At 34.0% G+C, this 25,342-nt stretch overlaps 3 protein-coding genes across 21 annotated transcripts in view; 2 read left to right on the top strand and 1 right to left on the bottom strand.

The window, feature by feature from the left end:
- Positions 1–5,197, top strand: part of LOC136038919 (keratin, type I cytoskeletal 10-like) — a 97,036-nt gene extending 91,839 nt beyond the window's left edge. For all 9 annotated transcript variants that reach the window (XM_065722427.1, XM_065722426.1, XM_065722420.1 and 6 more), the window contains one exon: positions 5,057–5,197. In XM_065722427.1, the coding sequence (XP_065578499.1) occupies positions 5,057–5,085 (29 nt within the window). In that variant the 3' untranslated portion in view covers positions 5,086–5,197. The remainder of the gene's footprint in view (positions 1–5,056) is intronic.
- The window catches only part of LOC136038918 (ctenidin-3-like), an 85,422-nt gene that overhangs the window by 53,899 nt on the left and 6,181 nt on the right, over positions 1–25,342 (bottom strand). For 7 of the 11 annotated variants that reach the window (XM_065722409.1, XM_065722407.1, XM_065722410.1 and 4 more), the window contains exon 2: positions 21,247–21,420. The exons of the other annotated variants lie outside the window; for them this stretch is intronic. The gene's annotated coding sequence lies outside the window, so the exon portion shown is untranslated. The remainder of the gene's footprint in view (positions 1–21,246; positions 21,421–25,342) is intronic. 11 annotated transcript variants of the gene reach the window in all.
- Positions 20,260–24,578, top strand: LOC136038922 (keratin, type I cytoskeletal 10-like). Its single transcript, XM_065722428.1, has 3 exons — positions 20,260–20,358; positions 21,944–22,181; positions 24,473–24,578. The coding sequence occupies exons 1-3, from the start codon at positions 20,344–20,346 to the stop codon at positions 24,496–24,498; spliced, it is 279 nt and encodes a 92-aa protein (XP_065578500.1). The 5' UTR covers positions 20,260–20,343; the 3' UTR covers positions 24,499–24,578.

The raw sequence follows: 25,342 nt of genomic DNA, 5'->3' as shown, positions 1-25,342 counted from the left end.
CCTAAATATTATTTGAAAGCTACATCTTAATACCTTTCGCTTGCGTAGTAGCGATAGATGTAGTAACATTAGCAGCATTAGTAGCAATATGCACATAGCACCTTTTGTTTTCTTCAATATCCCCTTCAACACATGCTGAAAATTTCAAATTAATACCATAAACCACTGCTAAAGCATTGCTGATACGTTCTCTTGACAACCCGTATGAGCAGATTGTGTTTTGGTTTAGTTTAGAACAATTTCAACTTATGTTTCAACATATTACCCGAAGTCGTTCTTGGCGCATTGCTGAGATGTCTTATTGGCAACCAGCATGCACACAGTGCCTTTTGATTTCGTTTTAAAACAAAATAAACAACAGCAGTCGTAGTATTAGTATTAATGGAATGCACAGAGTACTTACTGGCTAGTTCAAAATCTGACAAAACTTAACCAGAAAGGTCTAACTTGATAATTTAAGCCGTTCTTCAGATATTCCTTTGTCACCCTCTTGACAATCTAAATGTTCCTAATCCGTTTTGATTTAGTTCAACATCCGCCTAAATATTCTTAAAATCTTAAGAGCTGTAGTAGCATAATTCTTAATATATGAACATATATATAAGCTTAATATATAAGCATAATTCTTAATCTTAAATAGCTGTAATTAACATAAAATCTTAATAGCTGTAGTAGCATTAGTAGCAGCTTGCACATACCACCTTTGGTTTCTTTAATATCCCCCTTAACACACGCTTTAACTCCTATTACTTTTGACTCTTAAAAGGGAACTAGAAGTTTCAGTTTCCAATCAAATGAGCCTCTTCTAAAACCATATAACTACTAATTCCATAAAAGCCTCATATGTCCCCGCGGCATAACTTACAACTGCTACTCACATTCTCTGAGGGGCGATGTCAACCATAAATTCCTTATTATATGATCTTTGGATTATTTTGAACAAAATGGCTGACTCAAAATTTCTATTGGATTCATTTTGAAAAATACAACCGTGGGTGGAGGCCCACCGATCCCTAATTGCCCTCTGATCACTTTTGACTCTTAAAAAAAGAGCACAAGAGCATCTGATTTCCAATTGAATGAGCCCCTCCAAAATTTTTACGACTACCTCTTCCGTAAAAATATTATATGCTTAATGACGAGCAGCTAGTATAACTTAAAGCCCTTTCCCTGAGGGCTGTTGGGGTGTCCTCATTCCCAAAGACGTTTAAACTGTACCTTCAAACTATTTTCAGCAAAATGGCTACCTAAAGATTTTGATAGGTTGTGTTTAGGGAACTGATAGGTATGGGAAGACGGGGGGGGGGGGGCTGGTTGCCTTTTTAAAAAGCTCTTTTTAAAGTTTCTACAACTACCCATTCTACACAGAGTGCCTTGGTCAGAAAAAAAAATAATACATTGTGCCCACACCGGTCTTTACTTAGGCAGCATTATTGCCCTGTCTTTGAAAAATATTTTGAAACGTATAAAGATAGCAATGGACAATGACGCGATCGCAGCTGTTCTGGGAATGATGTGAATCTTGAAGTCAGCCATACAAATTTAAATTTTTAATTCTTTTAAATGTTGGCATAATTCCAAAATCAGGAATATGATTCTAAAATCAGGCAAGTTATCTTTGGATCGCAGCCTTTGACGAGTAACTTTAACTTTTTTCACCTAATAGTGCAGAATAAAGGTTTTAGTTGTCCACCAATGATCGCTTTTGTGGCTTAATAGCTATTACCCATTTTTCCAGCAGGTCTACTGGAAAATGGCACTATATTTTAACCAAACATTTACGGTATAAACAGTAAAGTCTATGTAGCCATTAAAGAATTAATTCAAATTCAGCAACAAAGCAGCATTAATTATTTTTAGCTTTAATGCTTTAGAAAAAAAAATACAACTTTAGTGCTGTTTATTTCAGATTGGAATAAGCACACATATATGTAAACACTTATGGAATAACTCATCCGGCGTCTCGGTCGAGCTAAATCTTATTATCGGAATTGAAGTATTATATGGCAAACATAATATTATGAAATAAGAAAATAGGCATAATAAAACATAAATAAATAAAATAATTAAATGAAATTACACAAATAAAATAGATCAATATAATAATAATTATTTTTTAAAATTGTCAATAAATATTATTAATACACAATAAGAAATATTGTTTATTTATAATACGAAATAATAAATAATATAATTTCATATTTATAAATAAAAATAAATAATTATAAACATGAAACGTGAATAAACATGATATTCCTAGCATAAAACATAATTAGGATCCGTTCATGTCCTTTGGTATTAAGAAAAAGTCAGGATTTACCTCGTAAACCATGGGTTACTCAAAGTTGTTAAACAGTATAAAAGAAAAAATAAAAGAAAAGTATAAAAGAAAAAGATTATATAAGGTGAAGATGCAGTATCCAAATGAAATTAATATTGAAAACTTAAAAATATAAAAATCGGTTAAATTTTGTTCTCAGAGAGGCAGAAGCAAAATATTATCAAAAGAAATTTCGTGAATGCGATTCACCACGGAAAACATGGAAAATAATAAATGAAAGAATAAATAATGTCAAAACAAGAAATATTCCATCCCACATTACAACTAATGGAGGAGTTAAAATAACGGATGAGAGAGTAATGGCAGAAGCATTTGCTAACCATTTTAGGAAAATTGGACGTGATCTGGTGGATCAAATTTCTGCTGGGAGACATAATCATAGAAAATATATTCCAAATAAATTAGATAAGGCTATTTTTATCTACTCTATCCGGTCTTGGAATTTCAAAAAGCTGTTACTAGTTTGAAAAACGGATTTTCGATAGGATGTAACGGTATGTCGACTTTTTTGTTTAAAGATTTAGCTGAAGTACTTAGTCAGCCGCTTTTATTTATTTATAATTTTTGCATAAAAAATGTTTTTTTTTTCAGTTTGTCTTAAAGTAGCTAAGGTCTTATCTTTGTTTAAAAAGGGCGATAAAGATAATCCAAATAATTACAGGCCTATTGCTATTTGATCACATGTTTCTAAAGTTTTCGAAAAAATAATAAAGAGTAGATTTACTTCATTTTTGGTTCTTTTCTGCTTGCAACAGAGCAAGCAGTAGCTGCTTTACATAATTTCTTATCAGATGCTATGGATGATAGTTACTTGGCGGCAACTATATTTTTGACATTAAAAAATCTTTTGATACAATAGAACATGCAATTCTTTTTGATAAATTGGAAAATGTAGGAATTCGTGGAATAGCTCTTGAATTAGTGAAAATCTTATTTATTAGAAAGAAGTTTTACAGTTTAAGTTGGCAAGGAATCATCTCATATTTTTCCCTTGGGGTTCCACAAGGGTCTGTATTGGGGCCGTTACTTTTTTCGATATACATAAATGACCTTCCAAAATGCATGCCTTTGGACGATGAATTACCAATATTGTTTGCAGATAATACATCAATTAGTTTGAAGGCTGGCAACGAGGAGGACCTACGAATGGCTCTCGAAACTGTTGCTTTTAATGTAAATTCACGGTTTCATGCTAATCGACTAATACCTAACCTAGAGAAGTCGAAATTTGTGGTTTTTGGGAGAAGTTTGAAAGCAGTGAAGCGTGTGTAATTTAAAACTATTAGTATTGGAGCTTCCTCCATAAAAAGAGTGGATTTATTTAGATATTTAGGTATCTACAATGACTCAACTCTGTCTTTTAAGGCGCATATTAATAAACTCGAGGCAACAGTGTCCAAGAATCTCGGTTGTTTGCATAAAGGTTCCTGTTTCCTTACCAAATAATGAGAAAATTATAATTTTCATTAGTGGAATGCTATTTTCAATATTGCCCGACCGTTTGGATGTTGACATTCCATTCACATTTACGAAGACTCAAAATTGTCCAAAACAAGGCAATAAGAACCCTGGACCTTTTTTTAACACACCCTAGGAAGACAAAAGAATTATATGAAACTAAAACATCATTTTTATTTCTTGATATTCTTCATTTACAACACATTTTTCACCTTAATATAAGCATATGGTTTTTAGAAATTCAACGTAGGGATAATTTTTTCAATAAAATGGAACTCTTGGTTGAAAACAAACGTAGCCATTTATTAAGAGCAAGGAATAAGTTTCTTTTCTTTTATTAGAAATGAGAGATCAAGACTAAGTTTAAGATATCAACTTCCTGAGATTGCCAATAAATATAAACTACTTAATTTAATAAGTGAGTCACCATCACTCTATACATATAAAAAGAAATTGAAAGAGATAGTTCTTTCTGCTTATAGTAGCGGGGGCTGAATGTAAAGTGATTTATTTATAAATTAGTTTATAAGTCCCATCCGTGTCTCGATAAGTTGATTTTTTTTTCTGCTTCTTCTTCTCTCTCTCTCTCTCTTGCTCCATGTACTACGTATGAGTTATTGAGGTGTAATTCCCTCTTCTTTTTTCTCTCTTTATTATAAAGGAGACAAAACGAGTTGCCTCCCTGTCTCCTTTGTATAAGATTTATGTATATCGTTTCTTGTTTAATAAAGTCACGTCAAGTTCATGTACGGCTATCTAGACTTTCAACCCAGATCAATGTTTGATCCAGACTTTGGCAAAGTCTCCTCCCGTTAAAAGCTAGTATTTCGTGTGAGACTTAAATAAATTACATCTAGGCACCCACTTTTAGAAACTAGAGATATTTGCACAGTTTTGACAAACAGCGAACTACTTCAACTATTATCATCTTCACAAATAGTGGCTCATATTTCATATTTCACACATATTTTGTGATTTGCGTTTCCATGCCCTGACCAAGTGTCTAGGTATTGGTAGAGCCTATAGATATACACGAATATGAATATTACTTAACTTAATTAAAAACATACTACTGATAAATATTTCAGATTTTCCGTTTTATATCTGTTTTGTGGACAACCACAAGTAATTTCTTTACTATATGTTACCCTTCATATTTACTATATGTTTTTCATAGATGTTGACCTATTTCCTTCTGCACGAGGTTGCCGAGTTACTGCAAAGTTATATGTCTCTCAAGTATATTTTATTTTACAGGGAGCAGCTCGGGAGGCTACCATGGCTGAATATAATAGAAGTTGACGAAGAACTTTTAATTTCAATTGTTATCTTTGTTGTAGTGTGTTCTGTTACATGTTATTCGTTTCTTTAGTCTCATGAAATATATGAATAATACTATATGGTTCATTGTTATAGAAATTGCAGAAACTTTGCAAAGAAACTTTTACTTTGGTTTTGGTAAAACCAAAGTTAGTGCTTCGATACCCAGGTTGGCTCTCTAGGGGCCTAAACTTGGGACAAGAACTTGCTTTTTTAGATACGTAAGATATTCAAAGGTATCTAAATTCAGGTTTTTCCAACTGTTAATATCAGTGCTCAGGAAATATAGAAGACAAAATTGCAAATCAGATTGGTTCCGATGAGGATAATTACTTTAGAAAAACCGTTTTGCTAGAAGATATTAGTCAGTTTACAGATCAAATAAAACAGGGAATCAATATTTATTCATCTATGTAACTCCATCCTCTTTCCCTAAGATCCGAAGATGTAAAACGAAAAGAATAAAAAAAAGTGCGCTGCAAAGTATCCATGGTTCCTTTAACCGGGAAAAAGTACGGAAATCCCGAATCCTTCGGCACTGGAGTTAGCAAATTACCATCCTGACTTTAAATACCTTTGGGTTCTGAAATTAGCAAACTGAGAACCAGCAATCGCTATAAAGACAATTCTTTTTTTTTATTTTGATATGTAAATTTACTTCTTTTAATCATTTATCCAATAGCAACAACAAAAATTGAAAAACAAACATCTTCGCCTAGCTTCTTCTCTGTACAAATTCTAAAATAAAGACAATCCTTAGCTTGCAAATAATCTTTTCTTGAATTTAGAAGTAAGATCGTATTCACTTTACAACATAGTAAAAATAGTGAAAAATGCCATCTTCAGGCTAGAACTCCTGAATCAAGCATATTCACTTTCGTACTGTCCTTTGCTCCAACCAAATCCAAAAGCTTAATATCATTCTACCTGAGAATAATTTTTTTTTATAAGATTTTCCATAAAAGTTTTTTCAGAGAAAAGTAAAGATCTACTTAAGCGAAAGACGGGTAGAATAAAGTCAAATAATAATTCAATCATAAAACCCAAAGCGAACTGAAATTATAAAATTAACCAAGTCACACGTGAAACAAGCAAAGATTAACACGAGTAGAAGTAGAACTAATACCCCTATTCCTTCAAGAGAAGGAATTTCTATTCCTTCAAAATTTTTTCTATTCTATTCTAAATTTTTTCTATTCCTTCAAAATTTTTATTTCAAGCTATGTGTTTTTATTTGTCGCAAAGATTCAAAAAAAAGAAAGAAAAAAACATAATAGCCAAGATTACTATTACTACTGTTACTACTAATAACTCACCGCAGCACCAAGCTGCCTGAGGTCAACACAGCTACGCAATCTTCTCCTCCATTCCAATCTATTCAAAGCTTTTCTCTTTACCCACTCCCAGAAAGTTCCCCTTTACCTTAAATCTTTCTTTATGACGTCCTCCCACCCCAGACGAGGACGACCTGCTATCCGTTTAGCCTTAGACGGTTGTCCGAAGGACAATCTTCGGCAATCTGTCATCCTTCATCCGCAGAACGTGTCCTAGCCTTATCAACCTTTCTTTCATTATAGCTCTAGAAAACGAGATTGAACCACATTTTTCGTACAGCCTACTGTTTGAAATACGGTCAGTCAGCCGGGTATCTATAACCACCTGAGTGCAATCTTTCTGGAATACATCTAATCGATTTTTATCCGCTTTTCGGAGCGCCCATGCTTCAGAACCATATTTGACCACTGTCATTACTTTACCTTCTACTATAATCTTGGTTTCCAGATTTATATTCCTATTCTTCCAAACTTTTTTTAACTGTGAAAAACACCCTGAGCCTTGGCTATTCTACTTTTGACATCTTCACTGCTCTCACCGTCTTTACTAATGATACTACCCAGGTAAGTGAAGCTGAACCCCTGATCAATCTTTTCGTTATCTGATGTCACCTTTTCATCTTCACTTATTCCTAGCTTAAGTGACTTAGTCATCTTAAAATTAATTCTCAAACCTTTTCAGTCTCTGACCTGTTAAGACCAATTCATTCCCTTAAAAGGATTAATAACCAGTTTTTGAACAAGCGTGGAAAAAGGATTATATTCTGAATCAATTAGAGACTAAATTTTTTCTGTTGTAACAAAACATTACCTGAATGAATTCGACTGGCTAACAATAGCCTAACGCACGTCCGTACCTGCCTTGATCTATTTTTTGTTCATTTATAAGCCAAGATTGATTGGAAGATTATAAATTGTAGTGAATTTTCTATGACAAATTGAAAAAAAGGAAAAGAAAAATTGATGCTTTTATAACAGTAGTACTGGACTGAGATTGATTAAAGCTGTTTGCCGTGGTTATGTTTAAAGCTTAGATAAAGCTTTTTAAGGTAGGCGATTTGCAATTTTTGGTTCCCCTTCAACCACTTTTTGGTGCTGTATTTAGTGTTAAGAATGGTTGGAAAAAGGAAGAAGGTCAAACGGGGAGAAGAAGCTATGGCGATTACATCGAAATCGGATAATTCAATGTTGAATGACTCCAGCTCACCCGATTCAAGATGAGTAGAAAATATTTCACTGAGGTTGTTAGCTGACAATATTAGCACAATTTTGGCCACAATTCAGTCAAATACTGAAATCCCGAATGATTTATCTGGATCAGTTAGGTCCATTGAATCCCGATCATCACACCTTGAGAATTCTGCTGCTCCCAAAAGGAAGTCTCCGAATTAAAACCTAGAATAGCTACTGTTGAAAATGAGTAAAAAAAAAAAAAAATATCTCGATTAGCAGAAGAAAATGTTCGTTTAACATCTGAGTTATCTTTATTGAAAGGGTTTACTATGAGAATAGAAAGCAGAGATACTGAAAAAATTTATCGCTTTGGAATGTCCCACTTAATGATGAATAATCAGCTAAAAAAATCTTTAAAAAGCAATTACTGATGGAATTTGCTTTAATTTGGATTTTGAATATTCAGTGGTAGACATTAACCGTGAAAAAAAATTTATCAAAGTGGAAGTTGCATGAAAAGAAGCCTAAATTCTTATATTGAAAAACGCTAGGAGGTTGAAAAAAAGTCAATTTTAGAGTATTCTAATATCTTTGTGACGGATGATGCCCCGTAATCGGTCCGAGAAGTTCGGAGGAAATTATTTGCTGTGAGGTTAAAATTACTCAACAGTAGAGTTAATCGTGGTGATGTTTGGGTGACGAAATCGATTCCGCCACTTTTGTGTATACGCCAGTGTCCAAACACTGAGCCTCTAAAAGTGACTGTTGACAAAGTAAATAAGGATTTTATGGATTTAGTTTTGGTGCATATCCCTCATAGAGTTGATATTCATAGGGATGGATTTGGAAGTTCTATGGAAAAGTGAAATTTTTTCCTTTTTTTCAGTTATTTTCTGTATTTGATTTGTATGACGGCTGTGACAGTAAAAGCTCAAACCCCATCTTTGTTGGTTGAGAAAATGGTGACAGCAATGAAATCTTTGAATAAATGGTTTGCGTGTAACTGCCTAGCTCCAAACTTTTCTAAAACTGAATTCATGATTTTGGGGTGATCACAGACTGACGATAAATAAAACTACCATAGATGAGTTAATTGTAAATCAAAGTAGGATAAAAAGAGCACATTCATTTCGTTACCTTAGGATTATTCTCGATGAGCTTTTATCTTCCCGATCGCTTTTATCAACCCGTAATCATTCTGATCATTGAGATTGAAACTTGCCCATCACTTGGGCAATTGATCATTTGCCCATCATTGGGCAATTGAGCATCATTGTCTTCACAGATTGGAACAGGTGTCTCCTTTCTCCATCCTTCAAATTTTATACCATTCTCTAATTTAATCCTATCTTAATTATTGCCCAATAGATTATCTCAACACATTTATGGTCCATTGCAACCTCTTCAGATAATTCAAAATAAGGCAATTAGAATTTTGGGCGCTTTTGTTCATCATCCTGCGAGACTTAAAAATCTGTCAGAAACCCAAACTTTATATATTTTTATATAAACTTTATATTCAATTTATTATTTAATTTATTATTATTAATTAATTAATTATTTATTTATTATTATATTTATTTATTGTTTTAATTTATTATTATTTAATTTATTATTTAATTATTAAATTTATTATTATTTATTATTTTATATTAAACTTTATATATTTTTATATATTTTTCTCAATAAACTTAATCTCAAACAATTGAAGGACGTGCATACAGCAATGTGGTATTATGATATCCAATCTTGATTCAGGAGTTGATTCAATATCCTGATTCAGGAGTCATTCTTAAACAACTGAAACAAAAATCAAACTTAGGTTTGATTATTTTAATTACTTCCATTTTGATTATCTTAATTATTGCCCCATAGATTATCTCAACACATTTATGGTCCATTGCAACCACTTCAGATAATTCAAAATAAGGCAATTAGAATTCTGGGCGCTTTTGTTCATCACCCTCTGAAACTGAAAAATCTGTCAGAAATCCAAACTTTATTTATTTTTATATAAACTTTATATTAAATTTATTATTTAATTTATTATTATTAATTTATTTATTATTATATTTATTTATTATTTTAATTTATTATTATTTAATTTATTATTATTAATTTATTTATTATTTATTTATTATTATATTTATTTATTATTTTAATTTATTATTATTTAATTTATTGTTTAATTATTAAATTTATTATTATTTATTATTTTATATTAAACTTTATATATTTTTATATATTTTTCTCAATAAACTTAATCTCAAACAAATGAAGGACGTGCATACAGCAATGTGGTATTATGATATCCAATCCTCAGCAAATTATTTCCATAATTTGGGTATAATTGGGACTCCCACTTCTCCTGCTCACTGCATCCGCTCCAAGAAGTATCGCCTTCCGCCAATCAAATCAGAAAGAGCTAGATTCTCAATCAGATACCAGATTCCTCATATTGTAAATAAACATAACTTAGTAGAAATGTCCCGAAGTTTCACAAGTCGATTTTCTTTGAAAAACATATTTTAAAAAGAGTTCTTTGCCCGGATGTCGGGATTGATTAATAATAGATTTTAGTATGTATTTTGCTGTGGTGTTCTCACGCTGGGGTGACCTCCTCTATTATCTCCTACCTTGTACGTTTTTTTGTCTTATTTTTTTTCTCTTTTTGGAATTATTAGTATGACGAGACGTTGTGTTTTTTTTCTATGCATTTGTACTGCCCCAGCCTTACGAGCTCTGCTCTCTGCTAGGGCATAATATTGTGTTTTTATATATTTTTAGTTTGAATTAATAAATATTGACTGATTGATTGATTCAGCACCCTGAACTCGCAAAACCTCTAAAAGTTCATGCATTTTGCTCACACTTCCATCTAGGATGCTTGAATCATCAGCATAATCTAAGTCCAGGAGAGTTTTTCTTCCCAATGTGATTCCGAGGTCTCCCATGGCCTTTCGTGTGCTCCTTAGGACAAAGTGTATCGAAATGATCCATATAAAAGGGGATAGAACACAGCCGTGCTTAAATCCTGATTTAATCCTCAATTCCTACCTTAACTGCAACAGTGCTATTCTTATAAATAGCACTAATCACTTTAATGTATTTTTCTGGTATAGCATACAAAGATAAGACCTTTGCTAAGGCTCTTCTATCAACAGAATCGAAAGCTTGCTCATAATCTATAAAACTGACGACCAACAGTGTTTGACAACTAAAGCACTTTTCAATTATTAACCTAAGAGTGAAAATTTGGTCTACACACCCTCTATCTTTTTTAAAACCGCACTGCTCTTCTCTTAAAACTTTGTCTACAGTATCTCTCAGTCTAAAAAGTGTCATATTACTAAGTAATTTGCTACCTACAGCAACCAGACTAATGCGTTGAAAATTATGACACTCATTCTTATCACCTTTCTTATACAGTGGTTTAATTAAGGTTTTTCTAAATCGCTAGGTACTTCCCCTTTTTTTAAATCACATTCATCCTTATCCCCAATTTTGGCCCCATTCCTATCTTTAACTGGGTCAAGTCCGAATTGGCTACTCCCTCTCATTCAAACAAAAAATAAAAGTACTAAAGTGACCTTTTAAGTGACCAAACAGAATGGAGGGAAACTAATCTTTTTCCCACGCAAAATTTGGGATAGCCATTTTAATTTAATTTAATTCATTTATCACCCGCACGATACATAAAGTAAATATGGTGGAGTAAGAATAAATAAAAAAAAACACAAAGAGAAAACCAAATACACACACAAAATCAACGAAAGAAATGGATAAGACGGTGGTGAGGGGATAGGAGCCCAGAAGCTGTAATAGAGAGTTTTCTGTGTAGAATCTCTAAGTTTAAAGTTATATCAGGAGCTAAAAAATTTCTAACAAGAGTCTGGTTTTTGTCCAAGAGGGAAGATACAGAAGAAATTTGCAAAATTTGAAATAATTTATCCGTATTGCTTTTAAATTACTTTTTTTTAAGAAGGGGGTAAGCATAAAGGTTGGAATGATTACAGAAAGTACAATAAAGTTTGGCGAGCGCATGTCTATTGTACTTCCCTCTGTTTGCCACAATCTTTGCATAGCCATCTGAATCCTTTTACTTATCAAATAAAAAAAAACAAGTTTTTTTTAACTACAAGTAAGGAGCGACATTAAAACTTAAAACGAACACAAATTATTCCATATATGAAAGGGGTTGTTCCCTCCTCACCGCCTCGCTCTTTACGCTAAAGTTTGACTCATTCTCACAACTCTACTTTTTGAAACAATATAAAAAAAACTTTAGCGTAAAGAGCGAGGTGTTGAGGAGGGGAGAACCCCTTTCATATATTGAATAATTTCTATTCGTTTCAAGTTTTAATGTCACTCCTTACTTACAGTTAAAAAAAACTTGTTTTTTTATTTAATTTCTGAACGTTTTAGAATTAATACATGTTCTGATTTTGGCTCACGGCACATGAATATTTAAAACGAAATTTGCATATTATATTTTTTTGGCTAAATGGCTTTCTCATAGTTTCGATTTTGAAAAAAGGGGGGAGGAGGCCTAGTTGCCCTCCAATTTTTGGTTACTTAAAAATACAACTAGAAATCTTTATTTTTTTACGAACGTTTTTATTAGTAATAAACACACGTAACTTACGAATTAACTAACGTAACGAACTTCTATATTTGTATCTTTTATTACGTATCTGAGGGGGTTCTCCCCCTCGTCAATACCTGGCTCTTTGCACTAAAGCTTGAATTTCATCCCAAAGGCCGTTTCTATTATTCTACGACCCCTGAATCACAAAGGCCGTAGACTAATAGTTGAAATTACTAAAAATACTTTGGCGTAAAGAGCAAAGTATTGTGGAGGAGACGAACCCCCTTATGTGCATAATATTTTCTGTTCGTTTAAGCTTTAATGCTGCTCCTTACTTCCAGTTGAATTTTTTTTCTCACTGTTTTTTTTTAAACAATACCAGAAACTCCTGCGCCCCCTTCATGGAAATTACCTTCCCTCATGATAGATTACTACATGGAAAGATCTTCCAATGTAACCCCCTCCTCCAACCTTTCCCACTCCAACTCGAAAAAGTCCCCCTAAAAACGTCTGTACACTTCCCGATGGCTATTACTATATGTAAACAATCTTCAAAATTTGTAACTTGCAGCCCCTCGCCCGGGGACTGTGGGGGATCAAGTCGTCCCCAAAGAAATAGTTATTTGGCTTTTCGACTATGCTGAACAGAATGGCTATTTCAAAATTTTGATCCGGTGACTTAGGCAAAAATGAGCGTGGGAGGGGGCCTAGGTGCCCTCCGATTTTTTGGTCACTTAAAAAGGGCACTATAACTTTTAATTTCCATTAGAATGAGCCCTCTCGCAACATTCTAGGACCACTGGGTCGATCCGATCACCCCTGAAAAAAAATAAATAAACACGCATCCGTGATCTATCTTCTGGCAAAAAATACGAAATTCCATACTTTTGTAGATAGGAGCTTGAAAGCTCTGCAGTAAGATTGACGGATACGCTGAATCTGATGGTGTGACTTTCGTTAAGATTCTATGACTTTTAAGGGGGTTTTCCCCCAATTTTCTAAAATAAGGCAGATTTTTCAGGCTCGTAAGTTTTGATGGGTAAGACTAAACTTGATGGGTAAAATCACCATTAAAATTCGATTCTTTTGATATAACTATTTGTATCAAAATTCCGTTTTTAAGAATTTCGTTACTAATGAGCCGGGTCGGTCCTTACTACAGTTCGTTACCACGAACTGTTCGATCGCAAACAGTACGCTGACGTAAATTCGAAAGGTTGTTAGTAGTAGAGATACTACTACTAGCCAACGAATGCAATCAACAAAACGGATGGTAAAATTGGACAATTTTTAACATAAGAAACACATGAAAAGGGCAAGGAGGGGGGTTGAATACCCTACAATCTCTCTCCAAATCTCCCTTAACATACATTGAAAGTTTCACCTAATATCATCAGCCATTCCTTAGATATTACCAATATTCCCTTTTCACAATTGGTAAGGACAAATTGTGTTTTCATGGTGTTTGGCATTCTTCTCCACATAACCTTAAGGTTTCACTTTCATACTTATAAGACCACCTTCATTCTAAGGTTCCCATTTTTTGCAGATCCAGAATCAAACATGACCTCTGTTTTTAATTAAACAAAAAAAAAAGTTTTTGAATCAATGCATGTTTTGACTTTGGCTCTCCGCAGATGAATAATCAAAATGAAATTTGCATATTTATTTTATTGGCTAAATGGCTTTCTCATAGTTTTGATCGAATGATTTTGAGAAAAAAAGAACTGGGGGAGGAGACCTGGTTGCCCTCCAATTTTTTGGTTAATTAAAAAGGCAACTAGAACTTTTACTTTTTTACGAATGTTTTTACTTTTTAAAAGATATACGTAACTTAAAAATTAGCTTACGTAACGAACTTCTGTATTCTCATGTTTTATTACGTCTATGAGGGGGTTCACCCACTCGTCAGTACCTGGCCCTTTATACTAAAGCTTAAATTTTGTTCCAATTTTTAAGAATGTGAATCACACAAGCCGTAAAATAACTAGTTGAGATTACTAAAAATACTTTAGCGTAAAGAGCGAGGTATTATGAGGACGTGAGCCCATTATATACGTAATAATTTCAGTTTGTTTTAAGTTTTAATGCTGCTCCTTACTTTCAGTTGAAAAAACTTTTTCATATGTTTTTTTTAATAATGCTAGAAAATCCTGCGCTCCCTTCATGGAAATTTTCTTCCCCCATGACAAATTCCTTCGAGGAAAGTTCCCCCAACATATCTACCTCTTCTCAACTCCCCTCCCCCAACCAAAAAATCCCCCTGGAAACGTCTGTACACTTCCAAATAACCATTACTATATGTAAGCACTGGTCAAAGTTTGTAACTTGTAGCCCCTCCCACGGGGACTGTGGGGAAGTAAGTCGTTACCAAAGACATAGTTATAAGGTTTTTCGACTACGCTGAATAAAATGGGTTTCTCAAAATTTTGATCTGGTGACTTTAGGAAACGAATTAGCGTGGGAGGGGGCCTAGGTGCCTTCAAATATTTTGATCGCTTAAAAAGGGCACTAGAACTTTTCATTTCTGTTAGAATGAGCCCTCTCACAAGATTCTAGGACCACTGGGTCGATACGATCATCCCTGGGAAAAACAATAAACAAACAAACCAATAAACACGCATCCGTGATCTGCCTTCTGGCAAAAAATACAAAATTCCACATTTTTGTAGTTAGAAGCTTGCAACTTCTACAATAGGGTTCTCTGATACGTTGAATCTGATGGTGCGATTTTCGTTAAGATTGTGTAACTTTTAGGGGTTGTTTCCCCCTGTTTTCTAAAATAAGGCGTAACTTTTGATGGGTAAGACTAAACTTGAAGAAACTTGTATATTTAAAATCAACATTAAAATTCGATTTTTGATATAGCTATTGGTATCAAAATTCCATTTTTTTTAGTTTTGGTTACTATTGAGGCGGGTCGCTCCTTACTACAGTTCGTTACCATAAACTGTTTGATTAAATAAAAACTGCAAGGTTTTTTTTAACTGCAAGTAAGGAGTGACAATAAAACTTAAAACAAACAGAAATTATTCCGTATGGGTCGTCCCCCTCAACGCCTGGTTCTTTACGCTAAAGTTTAACTCTTTCTCAGAGCTCTACTTTTTAAAACAATAAAAAACTTTAGCGTAAAGAGCCTGGCGTTGGGAGGGGACAGCCCCTTTTAAATACAAAATAATTTCTGCTCGTTTCAAGTTTTAATGTGGCTAGATGGTTAGGCCACGTTCTACGGATGAAGGATGACAGATTACCGAAGATTGTCCTTTTTGGCCAACCGTCTGGGGCTACACGGAAAGCAGGTCGTCCTTGTCTGGGTTGGGAGAATGTCATAAATACAGATTTAAAGGAAATGGGAACTTCCTGGGAGGGTGTAAAGAGGGAGGCTTTAAATAGATTAGGTTGGAGGAGGAGCGTGCGTAGCTGTGTTGGCCTCAGGCGGCTTGCTGCTGCAGTGAGTTATTAGTAGTAGTAGTAGTAGTAGTATTATGTTAACCTCCTTTCAATTGAAAGTAATGGAACGACTGACCCATTGGATTCGGATAAATAATCCTGAGACCAAGAATACGATATCCGAAAAGCTAATGAGATTAATGTATTAATCACAAGAAAGAGAAAATGACAAACTCCCTTTGCTATAAATATATATGATCACCCATTATCCCTAAGAAAGCAGGTGAAATACCTAGGGGTCATAATTGATCACCAACTGAGGTGGAAAGCTCATTGTCTTAAAAGTCACGGAAAGCCACAGCTTCCCTAATTCAGTGCCAACGACTGGTGGGAAAGAACTGGGGCTCGAGTCCCAATAAGATCTTGTATTTATGTACGGTAATTAGACCGATTTTGTCATATGGAATAGTCATTTGGGTTAATTCAGCTCGAATTACGAGCCAGTTTAACTTCCACTTCAACTTTTTCTTTATTCAACTTAAAAAATACAAAACAATATTATGCCCCAACAGAGAGCAGAGCTCGTAAGGCTGGGACAGTGCCATATAACCCCCTTAATAAGGGTGCAAAGGCTAGCATGCCTAATGATTACATCAGCATATCATGGAACCGTTACGGCATCCATGGAACTTATCTTGGGACTTCTACCCGTAGAAAACTTTCTTGAAGAAGAACCAGTAAAAAGTGCTGTTAGACTACAGGTAAACGGTCAATGGACCCAAAGACAGCAGATACGAAATGGGGAAAGTAAAGACCATGTTAGTATCTGCAGCTCTTTGCTTCAGTGGGAGGAGCTGCAGATGCCTGAAGATAATACTATCCCAAGAATGAAACCAGAGAGGTAATTCCAAATTGTGAAGAGGACAGAAAGGAAGTGGAGCACAAGTTAGAGCTGCTTTGCCAAAGTAACGCGATAATATGTTATACTGATGGTTAACACTTTGATGGAAAATCGGGGACAGGGGTAATAATATATCATATACTCCTGATGTGGACAAGGAGGTAATCAGTTATCATGATTAGTTAGATCAGGATAGCAACAGAATAGCCTAAGGAAAAGATCAACATCATCGACGCAATCGCGATGCTTGAAGCTACGAAGAAACTTTTCTTAAGAATACCGGAGGATGAAATAAATAATTTCTTGACAGCACAAAAGTGTTTGCCAGAATGAAAGAAGTTGATCCAGCGGCAAATTTCTTCAGATATCATCGTCAGTGACTTGGATCGTCTCTTTTTGACAATTAATTAGATTTTTTTAGCTGAAAGTAAGGAGCGACATTAAAACTTAAAACGAACAGAAATACTCCGTATATGATAATGGGTTGTCCCCTCCGCAATCCCTCGCTCTTTACGCTAAAGCTTTTAATTGTTTTAAAAAGTAGCATTGTGGCAAAGAGTCAAACTTTAGCGTAAAGAGCGAGGAATTGCGGAGGGGACAACCCATTTCATATACGGAGTAATTTCTGTTCGTTTTAAGTTTTAATATCGCTCCTTACTTTCAGCTAAAAAAATTAATTTTTTTTTATTTAATTTCTGAACGTTTTTGAATTAATGCACGTTCAGTTTTGGCTCTCCGCACATAAATTATTAAATTGAAATTTGTATATTAATTCTTTTTTTGGCTAAATGGCTTTCTCTTAGTTTGGATCAGACGATTTTGAGAAATAAGGGGTGGAGAAGGAGGCCTAGTTGCCCTCCAATTTTTCGGTTACTTAAAAAGGCAACTAGAACTTTTAATTTTTAACAAACGTTTTTATTAGTAAAAATATACGTAACTTAAGAATTAACTTACGTAACAAACTTTCATAGTCTTATATTTTTATTATCTATACGAGGGGGTTTGTACCCTCGTTAATACGTCGCTCTTTTCACTAAATCGTAAGATTTGTCCCACTTCTTTAAGAATGACCCCTGAATCAGAAAGGCCGTAGAATAAATAGTTGAAATTGCTAAAAATACTTTAGCATAAAGAGCGAGGTATTTATCTCCTCCTAAATATCTCGCTCTTTATGCTAAAGTATTTTTAGAACCACTCATATGCGTAATAATCTCTGTTCGTTTTAAGTTTCAATACTACTCCTTCCTTTCATTTGAAAAACGTTTTCATGTTTATTTTTCATTGTTTTCTCATAGTAATGCTAGAAAATCCTGCGCCCTTTTCATTGAATTTTTCTTCCCCCATGACAGATTCCTCCAAGGAAAGATCCTTCAACATAGCCCCCTCCCATCAGCCCCACCCCAAAACAAAATAAAATCCCCCTGAAAACGTATGTACACTTCCCAATAACCATAACTATATGTACACACTGGTCAAAGTTTGTAATTTGCAACCCCTCCCCCAGGGATTGTGGGGGAGTAAGTCATCCCCAAAGACATATTTATTATGGTTTTCGACTATGCTGAACAAAATGACTATCTCAAAATTTTGATCCGTTGACTTTGAGAAAAAAAATGACCGTGGGAGGGGGCCCAGATACCCTCCAATTTTTTTGGTCACTTAAAAAGGGCACTAGAACTTTTCATTTCCGTTAGAATTAGTCCTCTTGCGACATTCTAGGACCACTTGGTCGATACGATGACCCCTGGGAAAAAAACAAAAACAAACAAATAAACACGCACCCATGATTTTTCTTCTGGCAAAAATACAAAATTCCACATTTTTGCAGATAGGAGCTTGAAACTTCTAAAGTAGGGTTCTCTGATACGTTGAATCTGACGGTGTCATTTTCGTTAAGATTCTACGACTTTTAGGGGGTGTTGCCCCCTATTTTCTTAAATAATGCAAATTTTCTCAGGCTCGTAACTTTTGATGGGTAAGACTAAACTTGATAAAACTTATATATTTAAAATCAGCATTAAAATGCGATTCTTTTGATGTAGCTATTGATATCAAAATTCAATTTTTTAGAGTTTTGGTTACTATTGAGCCGGGTCGCTCCTTACTACAGTTCGTTACCACGAACTGTTTGACCAGGCTCAGGATCAAGCCGACATCTCAATGTATCAGTTCTATAGACATCATTGTAGAATCCTGCTTCAAAGGTTGACAACAATGATGAGAGATAGTCTCAGAGCTTGCCTTGTCAATTTTCAGCCATTCTGTTCCTTCTTTCAGTCTCCTTTAAAAAAGGGTTTCAGTTGCAGATATTGAGTTAGCAACAGCGTTTTTATTTTCAAACCAAGGAAGACCTCCAGATTCTACTTCTTTTTCAGTAGAGCTTGAAGTTCTGTTTCAGGTTTACCACGGCGCTACTTGCTTAAGAGAGGATTTAAGTGAAAGAAATTGCCAGCAACATCAGCTTAAGCAACATCAGCTTAAGCAATTTTCACCTTTGTAAAATTGCTGCAGCAGCACCTGTTGCAGCTGCTGCTGGCGAAAGAACGTTTAGCAAGCTCAAGTTTGTAAGGAATTCGCTGAGAACTGCCATGGTTGATTCCTGACTAGATTCCCTCTTGCTGTTGTCGAGCAAAACACCTCAAAAAAGATTGCCCAGTGGTGGTCAACTTTGAAGAACAGGCGAATACAAATATAGATGTCCTTAAAATTGAAAAAGCGAACTCCTTATTATCTCTATGGATCTCCAAAACGGATATCCAAAATGGATGGATATGCAAAAACGGCAATCTGAAATTATATGAGACACAATTTGGTGCACCAGAGACAATAGTTTTTCATTCCCTTTTGTTTATTCAGGTTTTTATAATGATTGCAGTAATTTGGAGGCTATTAAGATGTGACTTTTCTTTATTTGTTTTTTTGTCTGTTTTTTTGTATTTCTCTGTATGTATTGTGTTTATTTTGGTTTAACTTTATTTTTTTTCCGTGTGACTAAAGGCTCCTCGACGTGGAGTCGACATATTCGGATTTTTTTTTTCCACTGTTTTATTTATATTGCATCCGGTTTTCTCTCTCTTAAATTCTGTAGTTCTTAGAAGTAGTAGTTGTAGTAGTGGTTTATTGAACAGAGAAGAGCGGGTTGATATATTGCTTAATATATACAAAACTGATTCCGTGGACCACAATGCAAATGCGAATGAAAATCAATGTGCACCAATTTCCGTGTCCAGATTTTCTATTTTTTAAGTGACTAAAACACTAGGGATTTTTAGACTACCCTGTAGGTCATTGTTGTGAACTGACCAAGATGCTTAAAGTTTCTGCAAAAGATTTTGTATATGCTTACGTGAAATTCCAAAAAGTTAACAATTAACAGTCAAAAGAGAACGATTTATATCGTTTTTTGTTCTTTCTACTCCATACCCATGCTGAACGTCCAAGCTGTACCAAGTACTGTTCACAGTTCACCCCTTGCCCACTTCAAATGAATTAGAATCGCAGAAATTAAAATCCCAGTCATGAAAAAATTGAGAGACCCTGAGCTTGGATCTTTATGTATAATTAAGAGTTACTTTTCCTAACCAAAAAAATGCCCATTTAAAATTGGTCTGAAACTTTTCTTTTCAGAATTTAGGTAAATGTGGGGTCACTTCAAAATCAGAAAAGTAAAACTGTCAATACCCTATTTAGTCATTCTCAAATTAATTGCTTGACTGAGTTTTCTTTGAATATAGACACGACTAATTATCCTTGAAGTTTGCTTAAATTGGAAAGGAACTCAAGTTTTGACAACAGTTATTTGGTATTTGCAGCCAGAAAAACACTTATTAGGTGAACCATGTTTTTCAGAAAGGTAAGAAAAGCTTTCAAAAATTCTCATGGTTTCCAGGTTTTTCTGGATTATAAGAGCTAAAATCACAAGCCAAAGTGAGTCCATTAGTCTAGTTTAACTTCAGTAGATTCTATAATAGAGATATTTTTTAATTAGTTTAAACAGCCAAAACTCATCAAAAAAGCATTTTTTCTCTATGTCGTCTTGCCGTTTACTTATAAGAAAAAAAATCAGCTTAAAAACTTCAAAACGGAGATAAATCTTTATTGCATTTTCGGAGGGTTTTTTTTCTTCGAGTGCAAAAAGTCGTTTATATTTTCACCGCAGGATTCAGTGGGGAATAATTAATTATTTGTTTAGTTCTATCAATATATATAAATATATAAGTTAGTAATAATTTTTACTATAATTAAATTATTATCACATGACGTAGTGCATGCTGAAACTTCGAAACTAAATAATGAGTTTTTCTTACCCGTCCTTAAGAAAAAACTTAAGAATATACTTTCTTTATATATATAAAGAAAGTATATTCTTTATATATATATAAAGAATATACTCCCACATATAGCCTCGGTGGGAGTTAGTTTTGTGAATTTGTTTTCTGCTTATTCTTTCTTCTGAAATAAACTTCCTTTAAAAATCTTAATCAATGAATTAAATAAATGGTATCAAAGATTTTGAACATTAAGAAATGATGAAGCCGTGGTTAGACGTTTAAAAATTCAAAGGGAATTAAAATCATATATTACTTTTATGCCTAGTCTTTTTTAAATATAAACTTCATATTGAATCTGAATCAAAATATTAAACTAATTGTGTCATAGTTCGGATTCGATAATCCAAAACTCAAAAGCTTAATGATCAATCATATTAGATTATTTTTCTATGACCGAATATATTACGTACTTTGCCTGAAGCTCTTGACGCTGCTGCACACCTACGAGGTGACGGAAGGCCCTTCACTGACGCAATGTTCTGACTTCACTGATGACTGACTGACTTCACTGACGCATTCAGGGGCTTGAGGGAGCAAAGAGTGACATTCATGTCAAATGGTCTTTGACCAACGCCGAAATCTACCTATAGGATAACGAAAACCTGTCTTATTCAATTTCAAGAGAACAACCAAGTGTATTGTGTAACTTTCTAACTTTACAGAGGCCCTAATATCAGCAGCATTAGAAATTCATCTTTTCTTTGTACTAGTCATGTGACCAAAATATTGTAGTTTTCTTAGTCATATTTCCTCAATTACAAGAAGTTGATTTTTAATAGACTTTAATGTTTGTCAATTTGACGGATTAACTAAACGAAATAACTTTAGGTAGAAATACCTCTTCGGTTAAAATGCTGGGTAGGTTGTGTACATGCTTTAATTCTTCTACTACTTCTTCAGTATTTCCAAGCTTTTTTGGTTTGTACACCAGGAAACAAATCTCAGTTGGTTTAAAATAAATTCTTCAGATTTGTAGTACGAGTAACTATAATTATGTTGACCATAAAATATACAATTTAATATAAATGTTCTTAGGTTCTGTGTCTACCACTATGTGTGCAATCCTTAGTTTCAACTAAAGCTAAAATAAAGAAATTGAATTCCCAGGTTTCTATCCTCTATATTTTGGCCCTTATCGGGTGTTCAATGGCTGGTGTTCTCCGGTCAGGTTATGGCAGTGGAGGCTATGGAGGTGGATCATTTGGATTTGGAGGAGGCAATACTGGTGGTTCTTTTGGATTTGGAGGAAGTCATGGTGGTGGATCTTTTGGATTTGGAGGTGGCCATGGCGGTGGATCATTTGGTTTTGGAGGTGGCTCGTCCGGTGGTTTTGGATTTTCAGGAGGTTTGTAATTTTGCAATAATAATAATATTTGAAAAGTTAATTACCTACAGCTTGTGACTGAAAAGTGGCTTGAGAAGCCCTATTGTTAAACTGATAATTCTAGATTTTAAACAGTTATGCACTCCATTGTTAATGTGCAGTGTTACACCGTGGGTTTCAGAGGCTTACTCTAAACGGAGCTTTAGATTTTCTTTAAGCAGAATTTGGGTGTTTTGGGTACTCATTTCAGTTATTTATTCGTAGATTGGGATAACTGAAGGCAGTTTCTCATAATAGAATTCATTATGCACGTGGAGATTTACCGTTATTATCATTATATATGTGTTTAAAAAATTAGAAACTCAAAAATAAATCTTCAGAGGTCATTGTACAAAGAATGGACTACGAAAGAAAACAAAATCAAGGTAGAATTTTCTTTAGCAATAGATGAAAAAATTTTCTAAAAATCGAACCAACCAAATTATGCAAAAGAAAATTTATATACATAAATTGATGGCAAGGAAAGAATTTTGGTTATATACTTGAATACTAACGTATCTCAGATTTGTATTGGGTTTCCTCAGGTTTGCGTATCTCAGTTTTGAGGACCACAAGCATTGATATCCAAGTTGTTCGAAGTTTTAATATCCCATTGATATAAAAAATTAAAGTTTATTTAGCAACCTATAAACATTTAGACATGTCCAAGAAATCCCTTTTACTTATTTTTGTTGGTGTTCATATTAAGTAAAAAAAAAGACATCAAAACTAAAGCCTGAAACTAGCTAAACAATTATCCGCGAGACTGAAGCTCAGAAAGAAAAAAAATCCTTTTTGTATTTGTACAACAGGAATCGAACCGCAGTTGGTTTAAAATAAATTTTTCGGATTTGTGATGTGAGTAACTATAATTATTTAGACCACAAAATATAGAAATTCATATTTACATATTCTTTGGTTCTGTGTGTAATTCATAGCTTCAACTAAAACTAAAATAAAGAAATAGAATTCTCTGGCTTCTATCCTGTATATTTTGGCCCTTTTCAGGTGTACAATGGCTATGGGAGGATGAAAAACTTTTAGGTTCAATTTCAAGGGAACAACCAAGGGTATTATTTCACTTATTGATTTTCAAGGGGCTTCAGAGGCCCCAATATCAGCGACATTACCCTTTCTCTGTGCTGGCCATATGGCCAAAATATTGTAATCTTGTTAGTTAAATTTCCTAGACTATCGCATCCTTACCAATGGTTTTTAAAACTACACTGCAATTTGCAATAAATTAACAGCTAAACATGTTCTATATTAATAACTAATTGGTATCCTTAAACCAATTAAAAAGACACAATATTCAAAATTTGTCAAAGGCAAATTCTCGGTTCTAAATAAAATAAAATACTATAAACTAATCTAGTAGTTGAAATAATTCCTGCTTAAACATTATAAACGTCTGATATATTTTTAATCACAAAGAAGTTAATTATAAAGATTGTCTAAACTGGGTAGTCACTCAAATGACTGATTTCATTATTGTCTATTTTTGGAATTATTTTAGTCTTAAGTTGTAACAGAATAGGCTCGAAAGTATTTTTAAAAATTGCTCCACTAACAGAAGAATAAGCACAATCAACATAGATTGAAACAATGTCTTCCAGGTTGTGAAGGATGATGCTTGGCCTCAATAAACAGTAATTTGGCTTTTTTTAAACAGAGGGTAATTCTAGTTGACTATTGTTTTGTCTTACTTTTATATTCATGAAATCCATTATCTCCTCATAGGGAATTAACTACAGCATGTATACAAAATGTCTTTCAACGTTATAAAGTTCCAATCTTCATATTGTTTAAAGTAATAAAATTGTTACTGGTTCAAGGAAAGCACGGTTACTACCAATACAGGGTCGTTCTTACCATACCCTTCTCCAGTAGGGTGGAAAAGGTCATAAGAAAGAACTTAAAGAACTTTAAAAATCGTTGGAGAGGGAACCCTTGAAAAGATCAGGTGGAGGTAGAGTGTACGAGGTTTTGTCAGCTTCAGGCAAGACTTTGATGAGGCTATTAGTGGTAGTAGTAGTATATAATTACAATTAACTATAAATTGGGACTATTTAATTACCTGTACTCAACAATGTAATATGTACCTATTTGAGACCTAGACTCCTTTAATTAACGATCCTGTTTGGATATTAGATGTTCATTATTTTAGTAATAGCACTGCCCAGTTTTCATAAGTTTTTTATGACTGATAGACAATTTTACCAGTGTTTTGATTTTTACCATAATTGGTTACTTAAGGAGTTTTTACTTTTTAGGAAGAAGCTATGGTTATCGGGGCTGAGCCTGGTTGAAGATGAGAAATGCCATGTTGTTGTTTTTTCTGTTTTATTAAGGAAGTTATAATATAATTAGTTGTGTTTATATTTAGAATTGCTGAATATTTAGGTCACGGGTCATTCCAGTGAGCAATATCTATACCTCCTATTGAGGAAAACGTTATAAGGGACAGATTCTCAATAGCTGGTGTTTATTTATTCGATCCTTCTATTGCAAAATTCCATCTTAAAATTCTGTTCGACCAGGGTTAATTGTGAAGTTTGATTGCAAAATTCGTATGAATCTAACCCTATTCCTTTACTTTCTTTGTGGTTCTTCTTCTGTCCTGATTAATGACCTCCTGCTAACTAGTCTTCCCTTGAAAGCTTATTAATTCAGTTATGGTCAGAACCTATTTTAATAACCGGCTAAAAACCAGGATTGGAACCTGATTTCATCGATTACGTTGAGCTAGTTGTTTGTCAGAACCGCCCACACGCGCAGTGGCATAGTAGGCTAAAATTTCTTTACCAGAAGGCATCTGAATGTAATGTTTTTATAGTACAAATTCAATTTCAACAAGGTATTGAACGCACCTAATATGCACTTAGCGTTTGATATACTATAAGGAGGATGAATGTTGAATTCTAATTGAATAAAATTTCTGTACCAGCAGGCATCTGAATGTAATGTTTTTATAGTACAAATTCAACTGCAACAAGGTATTGAACGCACCTAATATGCACTTAGCGTTTGATATACTATAAGGAGGATGAATGTTGAATTCTAATTGAATAAAATTTCTGTACCAGCAGGCATCTGAATGTAATGTTTTTATAGTACAAATTCAATTGCAACAAGGTATTGAA

This window comes from Artemia franciscana, chromosome 18 (genome assembly GCF_032884065.1).
Source record: "Artemia franciscana chromosome 18, ASM3288406v1, whole genome shotgun sequence".
In the NCBI taxonomy this organism is placed as follows: Eukaryota; Metazoa; Arthropoda; class Branchiopoda; order Anostraca; family Artemiidae; genus Artemia; species Artemia franciscana.
This window is presented reverse-complemented; position numbering and strand designations above follow the sequence as displayed.